This window comes from Protomyctophum parallelum, assembly GCF_964188405.1.
Source record: "Protomyctophum parallelum genome assembly, chromosome: 5".
In the NCBI taxonomy this organism is placed as follows: domain Eukaryota; kingdom Metazoa; phylum Chordata; class Actinopteri; order Myctophiformes; family Myctophidae; genus Protomyctophum; species Protomyctophum parallelum.
In genome coordinates this window covers 33,618,838-33,632,780 of record NC_139702.1, presented here as the reverse complement: position 1 = coordinate 33,632,780, position 13,943 = coordinate 33,618,838, and the positions used below count along the sequence as shown (strand labels likewise).

Below are 13,943 nucleotides of genomic sequence, written 5' to 3'. Positions count from 1 at the left end.
AACGGTTGTGAATGTGATGGGTCTCTTTATATACATTTGTAATTGCTCACAACAGTGCTGACTTCTTTCTGGAACAAGTAGCAGTTTACTGCTTATGCCTTATTTGACTGGTAATTGTTCCAGACAACAACCAGCTGCAGACCAAATTGCCTCCTTGATAGCATTAAAGTTGTTCTAATCAAATCTTTTCTGAGACTTTGGTCTTATCTTCATTGTGGGGGCTGCATTCTCAGTTGTTTTACAGAGCGATTTGAAACTAATCGAATAATGAGGTAATGTGATCACTAAGGAGTCGGACTGAGGTTTGAGGCAGATGAGTTAAACTTCCCCTTACTTGAACCCTGAGAACTTGAGGGTGGAGCTTGGAAGAGATCCACTTTTAGTCTTCCTCTCCACCCATCGCCCCGTGATACCTTCTGAGCGCTCTTCTGATGCACATCTTCTGTTGTCATGGTCTTCACCATTATTGGTCCTCAGACTCTCATTTAGCCATTCCATGTTAGAGATCATGAAGAGCCGTCTATATCTATGGATATTGCTCATCACACACTCTGGACTTGGTGTACTTGGTATGTTTTTGCACCTGTGTGTGTGTGTGTGTGTGTGTGTGTGTGTGTGTGTGTGTGTGTGTGTGTGTGTGTGTGTGTGTGTGTGTGCGTGCGTGTGTGTGTGTGTGTGTGTGTGTGTGTGTGTGTGTGCGTGCGTGCGTGCGTGCGTGCGTGCGTGCGTGCGTGTGTGTTATTATGTAGTTGTAGTATAGTAATAGAATAATATCAGAAAAATAAAAGAAACCGTTCTAAATCTGATAAATGAATTCTATGTGTACATTTGTTCTATCTAGTGTGCTGTGGGGAGGTTGAGTTTCTGGAGGAGCTGGTGGGTGGATCTGTGGTGTTTCCCTGTGTGTGTGAGACGCAGAGCCCCTCGCCCATTGGAGTGTACCTGAAGCGCAAGTGGCTGCTCTCTAAAGAGGTGCTGTTCATGTACACAAATGAAAAGCCTTCGCCGACCAACACGGACGACGACGCACGCATCAGTGTCAGAGGGGACCCGGCCTCCCACCGGCTTAATGTGACTATTTCCCAACTCAGGATCTCAGACACGGACCGCTACTACTGTGAGTTTGTCATAAAGGACAACCCAGAAGACAGACGGATTCCTGGAAAGACTGAATTCCTTCTCTACGTTCACGATGGTGAGTTTGTCTGCTGTGTGTGCTCTGTTCAACAGAGGATTGATTGGTGCCATTCTGATCTGAACCAGTGTTTTGTGGCTGTTATTCTCAGTGCAGATATAGGCCTACGAGGTCTGCAATCTTACTAGGGGCAAAACCATATAGGCCTACCTATCAGAACAGATTAAAATCAATTGATGCCCTTGAACATCCAACAGACTGCACAGATAGGGAGACAAAACTAGCCATGTTCCTATCATTAGAATACTACACAAACATCCAGTTTTTGTTTTGCTCATGAGTGTGTCTGACTTTGGCCATGCAGTTACTGTTGCTGTTTGCATCATCTCAACCACCACCAGATTTTCCAAGCGACACATTTCCTCATCTCTATAATCACACATCCTGCAGTGCTTCCTCCTCAGAAAAAATGATCTTGTATGTGTCCATACTCCCCCTTGTGCCACATACAGTAGCTCAAAAAGTTCTTTATAGTTACTATATTGTAAGTATCCATTTCTGTCCCCCCCCCTCCTTCCTCTTCTGGAGATGTCCCATGGGTGGAGGAGATAGGGCAGATAGAGACGTGTGCCGGGGGCTCGGCCGTGCTCCCCTGCCTGTCCCCACATGCGGCCGCGGGTGGTGTGGAAGGGGTGACTCTGAAACGGAGGAAGGGCCGGGCTCCTGTGGAGACGTTGTACCACTCAAAGTACCACTTCAGCCACGCAGACTCCTCTGCCCCCTCCTCCTCCGTCCCGTCCTCTCGTTTCCCCCCCGAGAGGTTTGTGCTGTCCATGGTGCCCGGTCCGAGGGGCATGGTCTACAACCTCACCCTGCTGCATCTGCAACCAGAGGACAGCGCCCTCTACAGCTGTCAGCTGCTCGTCCCCGGCAGGCCTGACAGCAGCAGCAGTCTAGGGAGACGTGTGTTTGTTGTGTCTGTGCAAGGTGGGTCACAGTAGGCGAGACTCGTGGATTTGGCTTGATCACCAAAATCATCACAGCGGAATGGGTTAATAACTTAATAGGCTGTGTGGAGTGGACAACCCTTAATAAACTTGTGTTTCCTTTGCTGTTGTTTCGTTTTGTTAGTTACCTAACTCTGAAAGTGTACATATGGACCCGGTAACACTCACCGATTTTGCGCACCCATGATAGGCCCCTATCATTATATCATTCTTTTTTTGGTGAAATTTCAGGTTGAAGAGTACCTCAAATTGCCATGTATTGTGGTACTTTTGAATAGTTTTTAATGGATTTATTATATATTGGGTAAAATAGGCCTATACCCAACGTTAGTGATGGTGTGACAATTTTCAACGTTAGTGTTCGTGGGAATTTTTTTATTTAATTGTATTTAGCACAACTGTTGAATAAAAAGTAAATTAGATACTAGTACTATGTTTTACCGCAACAGGAATCAAAATTATAATGTATCAGCTACCCTCCTCTATAAATAATTATTAAGGCAACATCTTTTCTGGAGAAAGCCAAAGTAGAAAGATTTTGTTTTGTTTATTCAACTTCCACTTAACTGAAAGTGTAACTTTGCCCTTGCTGTTGTCTTGTGTGGCTGTTGCAGCCAACATTTGTCCGTGTACAAGTACAAAAAAGTAGTAAAAGTAATAATAGCCTAGTACAATATTAACTGACTTGCATGCACTGTGGAAATGTGTTAGATGTTGCCTCTGCCTCTACAGGTGGCCTAACTTGCATGCACTGTGGAAATGTGGAAGATGTTGCCTCTGCCTCTACAGGTGACCCGTGCGGCTGTTCCAGCTATGAGACTCTGCTCTATGCAATGTCTGCAGCGGCGGCTCTACTTCTTGTCCTGATTGTAATGGTGGCGGTTTACAAAGTGAGTGGAGTTGCACTGTAATACAGTAGTTCCCAAAACTCTTTAGCTCGAGAACCAAAAGAGACATTTGACGTCTCACTAGACGTGGGGACCGAAACTCATGAAAATAGCCGAGATCACAATGCAAGCTTGTAGATCCGCTATTTTTCAAATAATAATTTCTTTGATTTTATTCATTTATTTAGAAAAATGGGTGATTTATAGTTTTTTATTCTTTTAAATAATTGTAAAAAGAATTAGGAAACGGAAAAAAATTACTATACTCGCGACCCATAAAAATAGAAGTGTGATGATAATATACAATTTCATCAAGTGCCACCTTTGAAATAACAGAACAGAACTGGGACTCCCTCCTTCATTGGTGTGTCGCCCAGGTTGCGCCTAAAAACCTAAACCTACCCCTATAACCTCACAGATGCCTAAACCTAATTAACCTCAAAACCCTGTTCACCTGGGCGAAACACTGAGAAAAGAGACTCTCCCATAACAGACACTATTGTTAAAGAGGAAGTAATGACGCATGTGAGCTTGCATTTGAGAGAGAGAGAGAGAGAAAGAGATTTATACCGGAATCGAGAGTTTCGCCGTGTCTGATTTCACTGATTCCATTTCTTCCGGTCTTGTCTTTAAGGGTAAAGCACGTGACCGTGTCAAACCACAACCCCAGGGGGCCATCTACGAGGAGATGGTAGGGGTGCGGCCTCCTGCTCGAAAGGTGGCCCCCTGCCACCTGGACAACCTGCATCTGGAGGAAACCGATTGTTCCATGTACTCCAACTCACAAGTCACATTCCGCCCAGAGAACCACTATGAGAAGACCTCCAGCACCTGCAGTCCCATGGAAGACGAGGAAGAGAAATGAGAGGCCAGGGCTTGTTGTCTCTGAATGAAAATGTAAATCTCACTCGACTTGGACTGTTACAGTTACCATACAGACCCAGTAGGCACACTGGACGCGTCAGGAGCGTCAGAAGAAGCTGAAGCCCTTCTTCTTCGTGGGGTTTTTAGACAGCTGGTGGATGGAAAAGAAGCTCCGCCGACGACTGCCGCGGAGAAGAGCGTTTCCGGGAATCTGGCCGTCGCGGCAGTCGGGCGAGGAGGTGGAGCTTCTTTTCCATCCACCAGCTGTCTAAAAACCCCACGAAGAAGAAGGGCTTCAGCTTCTTCTGACGCTCCTGACGCGTCCAGTGTGCCTACGGGGTTAGAGTTACAGACCTGTAAGTGTCAATTTGGACCCCCTCTCTGAAACCCTGAGAGTCCTTGGCTTGGACCCCACTTTGAGAACCACTTAGACAACTGTAATTAAACCTTTGGACATTTTGTGAATGGCATAATTTCACGACACACTTTGCTAATTCAGAAGCTTTTCTATTGTTTAATTGTTTATTCATCTGATACACTGTTTCTCAACTAGTGGTCCACAAATCATTAGTGGCCCATGGCATAATTGCACGTGGTTCATGGGAAAAATGTTTAAAAAAATATATAGTGTTTAAACTTATATTTCATGTTTCCATCAAATGTATGCAGATTTTTTAATAGATCTGTCTTTAAAGGAGAATTCCATGCTAGAAGAGGTCCAGGTGTTTTTTTGTGCAAAAGCTCCTTATTGGCTATTTCCCCTACCTAAGCGCTCAATGAATTGCATTGAATTGAATGGGGCTATGGGGTGTTGTGCTAATTTGCTTATTTCCATCGAAATAAGTAGTAAACTGTGCCATTATTTACATTATGAAGAGAAAAGATTGAGCTTTGAGCGATGGAAATAAGCGAATTAGCACAACACCCCATAGCCCCATTCAATTCAATGCAATTCATTTAGGACTTATGGTAGGGGAAATAGCCAATAAGGAGCTTTTGCACAGAATATCACCTGGACCTCTTTGGTGGGGACCTAACAACTACAAATAAAGGTAAGAAAGCCTTCTAGCATGGAATTATCCTTTAAGATCACTAGTGTTAAATATGAATATGAATAAATAACTATTAATAACTGTGTGATGCCTATTTAATACCTCCCATGAGGCCTTGCATCACTTCCTGTTGATCCATGTCAGTCAATAAAAATTCAGACAGAAATCATGGAGGGTTACAATACAGTAGTCTGCCTTCAAGATCTCCATCCATACAGTTGATTCAAACTAATGACCAATGACTCACCTGCTCAAACTCCTGTGTTTCATTCTGTCTGGCTGCTGTTGTTGCTGCTGTGACACCTGAATCTCTGCACGGAGATGAAATGGTGCTTGTTAATCATTCATTTGAATCAGCTGTGTGGAGGGAGATCTTGTAGGGTAAGTAGGCAGATTTAGATTTCTGTCATATTTCTGACAGAAGCCGTTGAGTGCTGATTTCAACCTTCTGCCCAGCAGTGCAGGCGAGCCATATCTGGCCTTTCTAATATCTATGGTTGAGTGGGGAGGTGCGGTGGGCTGGCACTTGAGGATTGCACTGCCACTGACTATAGCCTAGGCTAGCCTACATGACACACATGATATTCAGCATCGATGTCAAGTGAAATGAGGGTCAATCTGAACAACACAACACAATAACGAACATGACACTCAGTAACAGCCAAGAAAAATTGCAATTTATTAATATAGTCCGAAAGAAGCTCCATAACTCATGGAAACATATTTTTTTTCTGGTGCATGTCCTTAACAATCACATTCTATGAGGAGAAACAAAAATGAGAGAAAAAAAAGAACGACATTAAAAGCCACAACTTTGTATCTCAGTTACAGACATTTTCCTTTTTTTTTTGTTCTTCTTTTTTTGTAAGTAAAGAGAAAGGCAAAGGCGAAGTACCCAGTCCCCCCTCCCCTTAAAAAACAGACAGCTTTAAAAGTCATGGGCTTTTTTCTTTTTCAGTACAACCCACAGTGCTTTAGCAGAAGGATAAGCGCTCATTGGTTAAGGATATTACACAGCACGGCGATGCAATGTAAAGTTTGCCATAACATTGGATGACATTGACAATGATAACGAGGAGGGGAGGAAAGAAAGTAGAATGTAGCAAATTCGAGCACAAAAAGAGAACCACCCTACCTAAAACCCTGAACCCCAGAGCACGAGTCGACAAACTCCTCACAGTACAACTGCCGGGGCTTGTATTCTCTCCCTCCCACTTGTGCATAGATCATGATCTTACAAACAAACAAACAAAACAACCGCTTTATTCCTCCACTTCTGCCCGTCTCTGAAAAGCATCCGTTACATAGGAAATCTCTCCATTCAATGAATACATTGTCACTGGCACAGTGACACTAACAAGACAGGAAATGATAGAAAGTGTAGGCTTAATGCACAATGTTCCTGAACTACAGGATGGATCCTCAGGAACAAAACTAGTTCAACGTGTAAATCAAATGCATGTCCTGTCACTGCCTTCTTGACAATCAAAACCACTGATCATTTTCTGTAAAGCAATATCTACTTATAGATTTTACATGTAAAGCACTCCACTTTTCTTTTCCAAAAAAAAAAAAAGTTGATTCTCAGTCCTTTATTTGGTAAATGTGTAACTTGCTACAAATGTTTATTTTTTTATGTTTTTGTTTTGTTTTATAAAGAAACAATGGTATCTTATAATCTGTTCTATCCACAACCTTCAGTGCTTGCTCTGAGATTTAATTTCTCTGCTGCTCCCCCCCCCCCCCCCCCCACACAAACATTAAACTTAAAAATGGAGTTGGTATTCTGGAATCCTGGCCTTCCTGAGACAAGATCCACATTTCTTTTATGAGTGTGCAAGATAGTGAGCAAATTTGCTTCGCATAAAGAAAACAATGTAAAACAAATATATACGTAGATAGTTCTTCCGACATAAGACAAATTCGATAAGACAAATTAAACTTGAAACATGACACAACACGGATCAATCCCAGAGTTCTGAAAATAGCATAAATCTTCATTTTGCAAGTTTTCATGTTCATATTCATTTGTTGGAAGATGGAATTTGTCCTTTTTTAAATTCAACATTCCTGTTATAAATTCCTGTTTCCTTGAATGTCAGACAAATGAAAATGCTTGTAAACGACAGGTGGCTTTGCGAAATAAGAACAGATAAGAAAAGATAGGCACCTCTGAAATGAGTCCCGTAACAAACTCACCTCCCCACTATATCCCTTTCTATTTCTCCACAAAGTTAACATAGGGATTACTAGTTCTTCTACAACTATCTATGGCCACAGTTCGTTTTTATTGTATTTTATTTTATTTGTTTTTTTTTGTGCATTTTCAATTTTTTCCACTTTTTTTGTCAGAACAAAATGGTGCAATACTCAATGATAATCCTTATATTGGATTATTCCACAATAAAAGCCACTATAAGGTAGATAAACATTTTACAGATAGAATGGGAAAAAAACAAATCCATTAAGTCCTTGAGTAAACATGTACACATGAATTGTCACCATCTCCCCCTCAGTACTTAGTCTCGTGTGTCTACGATTAGCTGAGTGAGGGAGGGGTAGAAGACACTCAGTGCAACGTTAGAAGAGAACAATGTCTATCATAATACAGTTTTTGACCAGCCCAAAAACTGACAAAAAAAAAACAACATACTGAGTGGAACATAACAGCAGGCCACGTGCCCTAAACACAGTTGCTTGCATACACATTCATACATACCTCTGACTTTCAAGCACACAACAAAATGATTTTTGCTTCTTTTTTTTTTCACCCCTAGGATTTTGTATTCGTTTACTTAGATTTTGAACTGTCCTCCAAAAGCCTGGAAGTGTACTAGTCAGACAAAGAAAAAAAAAACTTCACATTACATTATTGGCGCTCCTTGATTCAAGTATTTGTGTTCAATATTTTTGTTTTGTTTTGATATGTTTATGATTTTCTGTACTGGGTAAAGTATTCTTTAAACCAGGTGATTTCAGGTTGGGTATTTAGACAGGCCTGACCTACGGACAAATACAAATACAGTACAAGCACTTCAAAGGTACTGTAATAATTCATTAAAACGAGAACGTGCATATCCAACTCCAGATAGGAAAGATGAAATCTTTCAATCAATCAATCAAGTATCAGTTTCAACCCTACCCGAATCCTTTCCTTCGTATCACTTATTTGCGGGGGAGGGGGAGATACATATTGCTCATTTTTCAGTTGTATTAAACCAAGACCTTTTCAAGGACAACAAAACAAAGTTTCAGAGGTTAGGATCCAAGGTGTATAACGGTGTGCTACCACACTCCGTACTGTTGACGAGGATAGAGCTGTTATAGAGAGGAAAGCCTCTCGATGCTGGTGCAGCAATGGATAACCCCCTTCACTGTCGGGGCTCTCCAGTCAGGACAGGACGCTGGGAGGTCCTCGGCTATTGGGTCTGTCTGAGCTTGGATCAAGGCAGTTACAGAAACAGGCAATAGTGATTTTTGCTAGTGTGCTGCAGGACCGGGAGTCCCGAAAAGGTAGCCTTTTTTTCCTGTTTTCTGGTTTTTAATTTTTTTTTTTTTTTTTTAAGACTTTGTACCTTTTGAAATGCACCCCATCCCCACCCCACTCCTGCTGATGCAGTTTGAGGAGAGTGGGGCTGATACAGTGGGCCCAAGCCTTCTGGCTCTGTGGAAATGTACAGTTCAGTGGACCTGCTTTGAGCAGGACACCAATATATATAAAAAAAAAAACAACAAACCAAAAAAAAAAAAAGAAAAAAGATAAATACAGCATCCACGAAAAGGCACCCCGACCACCAGCCTTCCTTCCTTAGATGGTGAAATCAGAGCCGGTGACCGGAGACGTTTCAGCTAGAAGTGCAGAGCTTTAACATATTATAGATCTTTTTTTTTTCTCTCTCCATTTAGGTTTTTTATCTTTTTTTTAAGATTTTTATGTCAAACTTCATAAAAATGACGTTAAAATGCAATTTCATTTTTGGTTTTAAAAAAATATGTACCCGGGATTACCCATCAACTGTGCACCGTAGCATATTGGAACCCCCAAACGAGTAAAGATTTCCTCCTTAACACAGGGCATTCCCTTCAAAAGCAAAAAAGAAAATAAACAAAAACTAATCTCAAGCCGTTCAGGGTGAGGGTGTTGCTGTCCATGTGTTTGATCCCTCCTGTCCCCCACTGCCTCCTCCACAAAGGTTATCCTCCAAAGTGGGAAGAGAAGTGCTCTCTCTTAATAAGGTAAAGTGTATGACACAGCAAATTTACATTGGCACAACAGGATCAAGTTGGCATCTCGTATACACAAAGCGAAAATGGGGCTTCTAAACATTTAACATTACAAGCAGGCCACATTTGGGAAGGGGTTCATTACTAACCTTTCCCCCCTGGTCTGCAGGCATGAGGTTTGTGCGTCTTATTGCACAGATGGCCTTTTTAAGTGTAAGAAGAACTCGCTCTCACAGTAGAAAGGACAAAAAATGGAGAGCTGCATCTGTTATTCTTTATATATCATCAACTCCCCTAACCTGAGATCAGACTGACAGAAAGGTCCTCAGCACAGAGAGAAAGGCATACTTCCAGTGGAGTGTTTTGGAATATATATAATATATATAATATATATATATATATATATATATATATATATCTCACGTTACAGTGTTGTGGTGGTTTAGCCCAACTTTAAAAAGGAATGGTGTCCATCTATAAGTGCTGAAAGGAGCGCATGAGAGAGAAAGAAAGTTTGCCTTGCTCTGGGAGGAGAGAGCTCATTCCTTGTCAGGAGTGGCATGTCTGTAAAGGACCCCAGCCTCTAGTCTTTTGCATAGAAACAGAGCCGAGGGTCTGTTGGAGACTGGTCAAGGGGAGGGCTACTGGGTCTGGTATATAGGTTCAACGGGGAAGAGGAGGTCGTAGCGTAGCAGCTAGGCGAAGGGCAGGGGGGGCCAGCCTGTGGGCAGGCGGAGCAGCTTGGAACAACAAACACACTCTCACTCAACCGCATCTGAGACACCCTAGTCAGGATTTCTCTCTCTTTTTTTTTCTTCTTTTTTTTGTAAGTTTTTTTTTGAACACATCTCAAAAATACTACCTGGAAGTACTACAGAATACTGTCCAACAAAAGAAAAAGCATGATCAGTTAAAACTAATAGACAATCAACAACGGTCTGTAGTATTGATCCTCGTTTTGCATTCAATACACAGGATGAACATACAGAGGCACCTCTGACCAAAGTGTTTCTGCATATGAACAGTGAAGGGCTAGTTCAGCAGCCAGTTCTGAAGACCACTGCATGTATATGCATATATATATATATGCATATATATATATATATATATATATATATATATGCGCATATAGTGTAATACACACATATGCATACACACAAAAAACCCATACAAATAATAGTAATACATCATAAATGGAGAAATAAGTAAACGATAATAAAAAAAACAAAATAACAACACTGGCAAATATTCCAGAAATACGACTTGTTTCATCTTCCAGCTAAAGTGAGAAACAACTTATGAGTGCGTAAAAGAAGGATGACAAGGAGGGCCGAGTGCTGGCAGCTAGGCGCAGTCAGAGAGAGAGGCGCGGGGCCGAGCGCTGTGATTGGCCAGTCTTAGAGGAGCCGTTTCTTGCCAGACTTGGGGGGGGGGGGGGGGGGAGACACTTGTGTGCTGTGCTGGAGGTCGCCATCTGACCAAATAGGACTGACCAACCGACCATGAGTGACAGCCGCCCAGGGGACCACTGCAGGGAGGCACACAGTGAATCCCACTTCCCCACCCCCCCACCTCCCCACTCCCACTACTCTGACTGACCGTCGGACTGACTGGCTGGCTGGGCCGGCGGTTGGCGACATTGCATGTCTATAGTGCCTCCAAACAGAACAAGGCTAAAAACATTTGGAGTAACAGTGATATTCACTTTGTTATTCATCAAAGAGGAAAAACAATACACTGTAGACTTTTTTTTTCTTCCAAAAAAGTCCAATAGCACGTTTTGTTTGTTTGTTTCCCTTCATTCTGCTACCAGAGGAACCACTTTTTAAAAACACCAGAGACATTTCCAAGGAATATAGATACAGTACATAAAAGAGCAATGTTTTCGTTGTTCATTTTGTGTTCTTCTTTTCAAAGTTTTCCGCTGCTCCTTTTTCTTGATTTATTGGATTGCAGTTGAAGCGATTTGCTCTTCGTAAGTGCTATGATAAAACCCTTTGAATTTATAAAAGTCTTAAGTCTTCCGTTTTTTTTGTACAGTACCAAATGCAAGGAACACTCGTAAGATCTACTGCATTAGGAGAAACCCCCTTATTTGGTATTGTGCCTGATACCCAAAAAACATTCCAATCCCGCTGCAGATTCAGTCTCTGTTGGGCGTGACTGTGGCGGGCAAAGAGGAAGCGTGCAGGGTGGTGTACCTATAGTTATGTGCGCGCAGTTTCAGTCTTTCAAACAGCTTTTGTTTTCTTTCTTTTTTTACACGCATTGGTTTAAAACCCGCCACTTCCTCTCCGCAGAGTTCACCCAACAGTTTCAGTGGACTGGGGGAGGGGGGGGGGGTGTCTTTGTGGGGATCCAAGGTGAAAAAGGGGGTAAGATTTGTGTAGTTCCAAAAGTCTTTGCTGCAATCAACAACAGCGACAAATAAGAGAGAGGGAGGGGAAGAGAGAGAGAGAGAGGGAGAGGATAAAACAAAACAAAAAAACAATGAAACCAGCTTCGGTTGACTTTGCGTATGGACGGAAGAGTCTGTGGTGAATATTGCACAATGTAATTGTCACATCAAGGTGAAATGATATTCTAGTTGTCTCCTGGTGAACTATACAAACTGCTGGGTTTCATAATGGAACGGACATTTGACAAATCAACCAAGAGGTGAATCCTTTTCTCTTCTTTCTTTAGCTGTAGACAGTCTTGCGATTGGTATAGGTTCTGGGCTCGCAGACGTCAATGATTAGGTGCCACCGAACATAATAGTACACTCATATACACAAATAAACACACAAAGCTAGGTCGACAAATAATCTTCTCTCAGCTTATGTTGCGATAGATTTCAAGAATGCGTTTGGATCTAGGCCTACAAATAATTAAAAAAAGGAGTCAAAGCAATGACAATCCCTTTGAGAACACATGACATAATTAAGCTGATGATTGGTTAGGGCCAGCCAACGTGGCCAGGCCTTCTTTACTGCCCAGTGACATGGTTGGTCACTATTTGTGTCCTGTACCACTTGCTGGCTCAGAGATGGAACTGTGCAAGTATTCAGCTATTTCTTCAGTTTTTGAAAACAAACGACGACAACAACAACAAAAAAGGAGGCTTGGGAAGGACCTGGGCCAGAGAGAGCACTTAAGGCTAATATTAGTGCTGAGACACTAACATGAACATAACTAGTAAAAAGTCTTTGAACCACATCATTGGCCATGGTGCATGCTGGGAATGGTAGTTTTAAGTCTTAATTTTGGGAGATTAGTTTTGTGTGTGTTTTTTTTTTTGGAGGGTAAAGGAAAGTTTCAAATGGCAGCTTTGATTGCTTCTCCTAAAAAACAACAACACTTCACACAGAATGTGATGTAATAGTTATGGAACAAATCAAGAAAGAAAATAAAGAATTGAAGGTTCATCTGTGTGTTGTCTTTTCTTAGTTTCATTCGCCTTTTTCAAGAACAAAAACAAATTCCTTTTTTTCTCTTCTTCTTCGAAAAATGTAAACCAAAAAAAATAAAAAATAAAGGATAACAAAGAGAGGGACTGGAGTCTGAAATCTTGTGGTGTGTTGGACCCCAGTCTTCTGATTCATGATTCACAGTTCAAAAACAGTTTTAACTTGATACTGATTATCGCCACATGATTTGCTTGGGTTTTTGCTCCTGTTCGTTTTTTTTTTTACATGTTTCTTTACCACCAGTGACTCAAGCAGTGAGACGCAGTGAGACACAGTGGTGGTTGGTTGGTAGGTTGGTTGGTTAGTGGGGTCGTAATCGTCATCGGCATCATCCTCACATGGACTCCCCACTCAGCAGGTCTCCAGGCAGCAGGGTGTTGATGGAAGTCGGGCTCCCGATCACGCGGGCGTCGTCTCCCCCGGGCGGCCCCCAGAGGCTCTGGTACTGGGGCACGCCGCCCCACAGCAGGTCGCCCCCGCTGCCGGCCTTGGATCCTCCCGAGCCGCCGCCGCCGCTGCTCCACTGGTGGCCAATGGGGTGAGACTGCGTGGTCCCGCCCCCACCCATCCGGGTTTGATTGGGTCCCGGGTTGGCCTGCCAACTAGTGGTGGAGCCTCCTAGTGACTGGCCTTGTGCAAAGAAGCGGTTCACCTCCTCCTCGCCGGCAAACTCCGCCAAGATGGTGGTGTTCCCAAGCACGCACCTGAGGGGACGGGCATCGTTAGCATTCACAGGTCAACGGTCTACTGCAAAGGACATTTGTATATAGAATATATATTCAAAGATTTGCACCACATTTTCACAATTAAAAAAAAATAGCAGACCTACAAGCTTGTAGTGTGCCACTCGGTGCCTTGTTATGAGCTTGTAGATCTGCTATTTTTCAATAGCTAAAGTATAACATACTTAAAACACCAATATACTGTACAGTACTATGCTGCATGAATAAACATACAATTTGATAGCATACAGTAGAATAGATCACCCAGGTTTTATGGTTTTTCAATCCCCACACGTGTGCGTGCGTGTATGTATAAGTGTTGCAACACTTAAAATGTAGAATATGAAATTTTAACGGTAATATCGTATAACGTATCGATATAGCAATATTTGGCATAAATACAGAGATATGAAATACAGAAGTTTACAGAATGTATTGTAGTCGATAGAGCTTGTGTGAGTACATAACCACGTGACCGGGCTGTTTTCTGCCCCCTCAATACTACTACTACTACTTTACTTGACTGTATTCCAATTTCCAATACATTTACATCTACTCCACTACATCTCAGAGCCAACATTTGTACTTTTACTCCACTACAAT

The 13,943-nt window shown here is 42.3% G+C and overlaps 2 protein-coding genes across 2 annotated transcripts in view; one reads left to right on the top strand and one right to left on the bottom strand.

Moving 5' to 3' along the window:
* The first annotated feature begins 429 nt into the window (after positions 1-429).
* Positions 430-3,959, top strand: cd7al (cd7 antigen-like). Its single transcript, XM_083766199.1, has 5 exons — positions 430-569; positions 842-1,195; positions 1,724-2,122; positions 2,932-3,032; positions 3,664-3,959. Exons 1-5 carry the CDS (start codon positions 497-499, stop codon positions 3,892-3,894), a joined length of 1,158 nt encoding a protein of 385 aa, XP_083622325.1. The 5' UTR covers positions 430-496; the 3' UTR covers positions 3,895-3,959.
* Positions 3,960-5,600: 1,641 nt separating this feature from the next.
* Positions 5,601-13,943, bottom strand: part of tnrc6c1 (trinucleotide repeat containing adaptor 6C1) — a 75,268-nt gene continuing 66,925 nt past the window's right edge. Inside the window, exon 22 of the mRNA XM_083765652.1 lies at positions 5,601-13,322. Coding sequence (XP_083621778.1) covers positions 12,953-13,322 — 370 coding nt within the window. The 3' untranslated portion in view covers positions 5,601-12,952. The remainder of the gene's footprint in view (positions 13,323-13,943) is intronic.

Bases quoted from the DNA above. Each gene is read 5' to 3' on its own strand.
- cd7al (XM_083766199.1), top strand. From the start codon at position 497: ATGTTAGAGATCATGAAGAGCCGTCTATATCTATGGATATTGCTCATC. The intron at 1,196-1,723 runs GTGAGTTTGTCT...CCTCTTCTGGAG, and splicing joins CCTTCTCTACGTTCACGATG to ATGTCCCATGGGTGGAGGAG. The intron at 2,123-2,931 runs GTGGGTCACAGT...CTGCCTCTACAG, and splicing joins GTTTGTTGTGTCTGTGCAAG to GTGACCCGTGCGGCTGTTCC.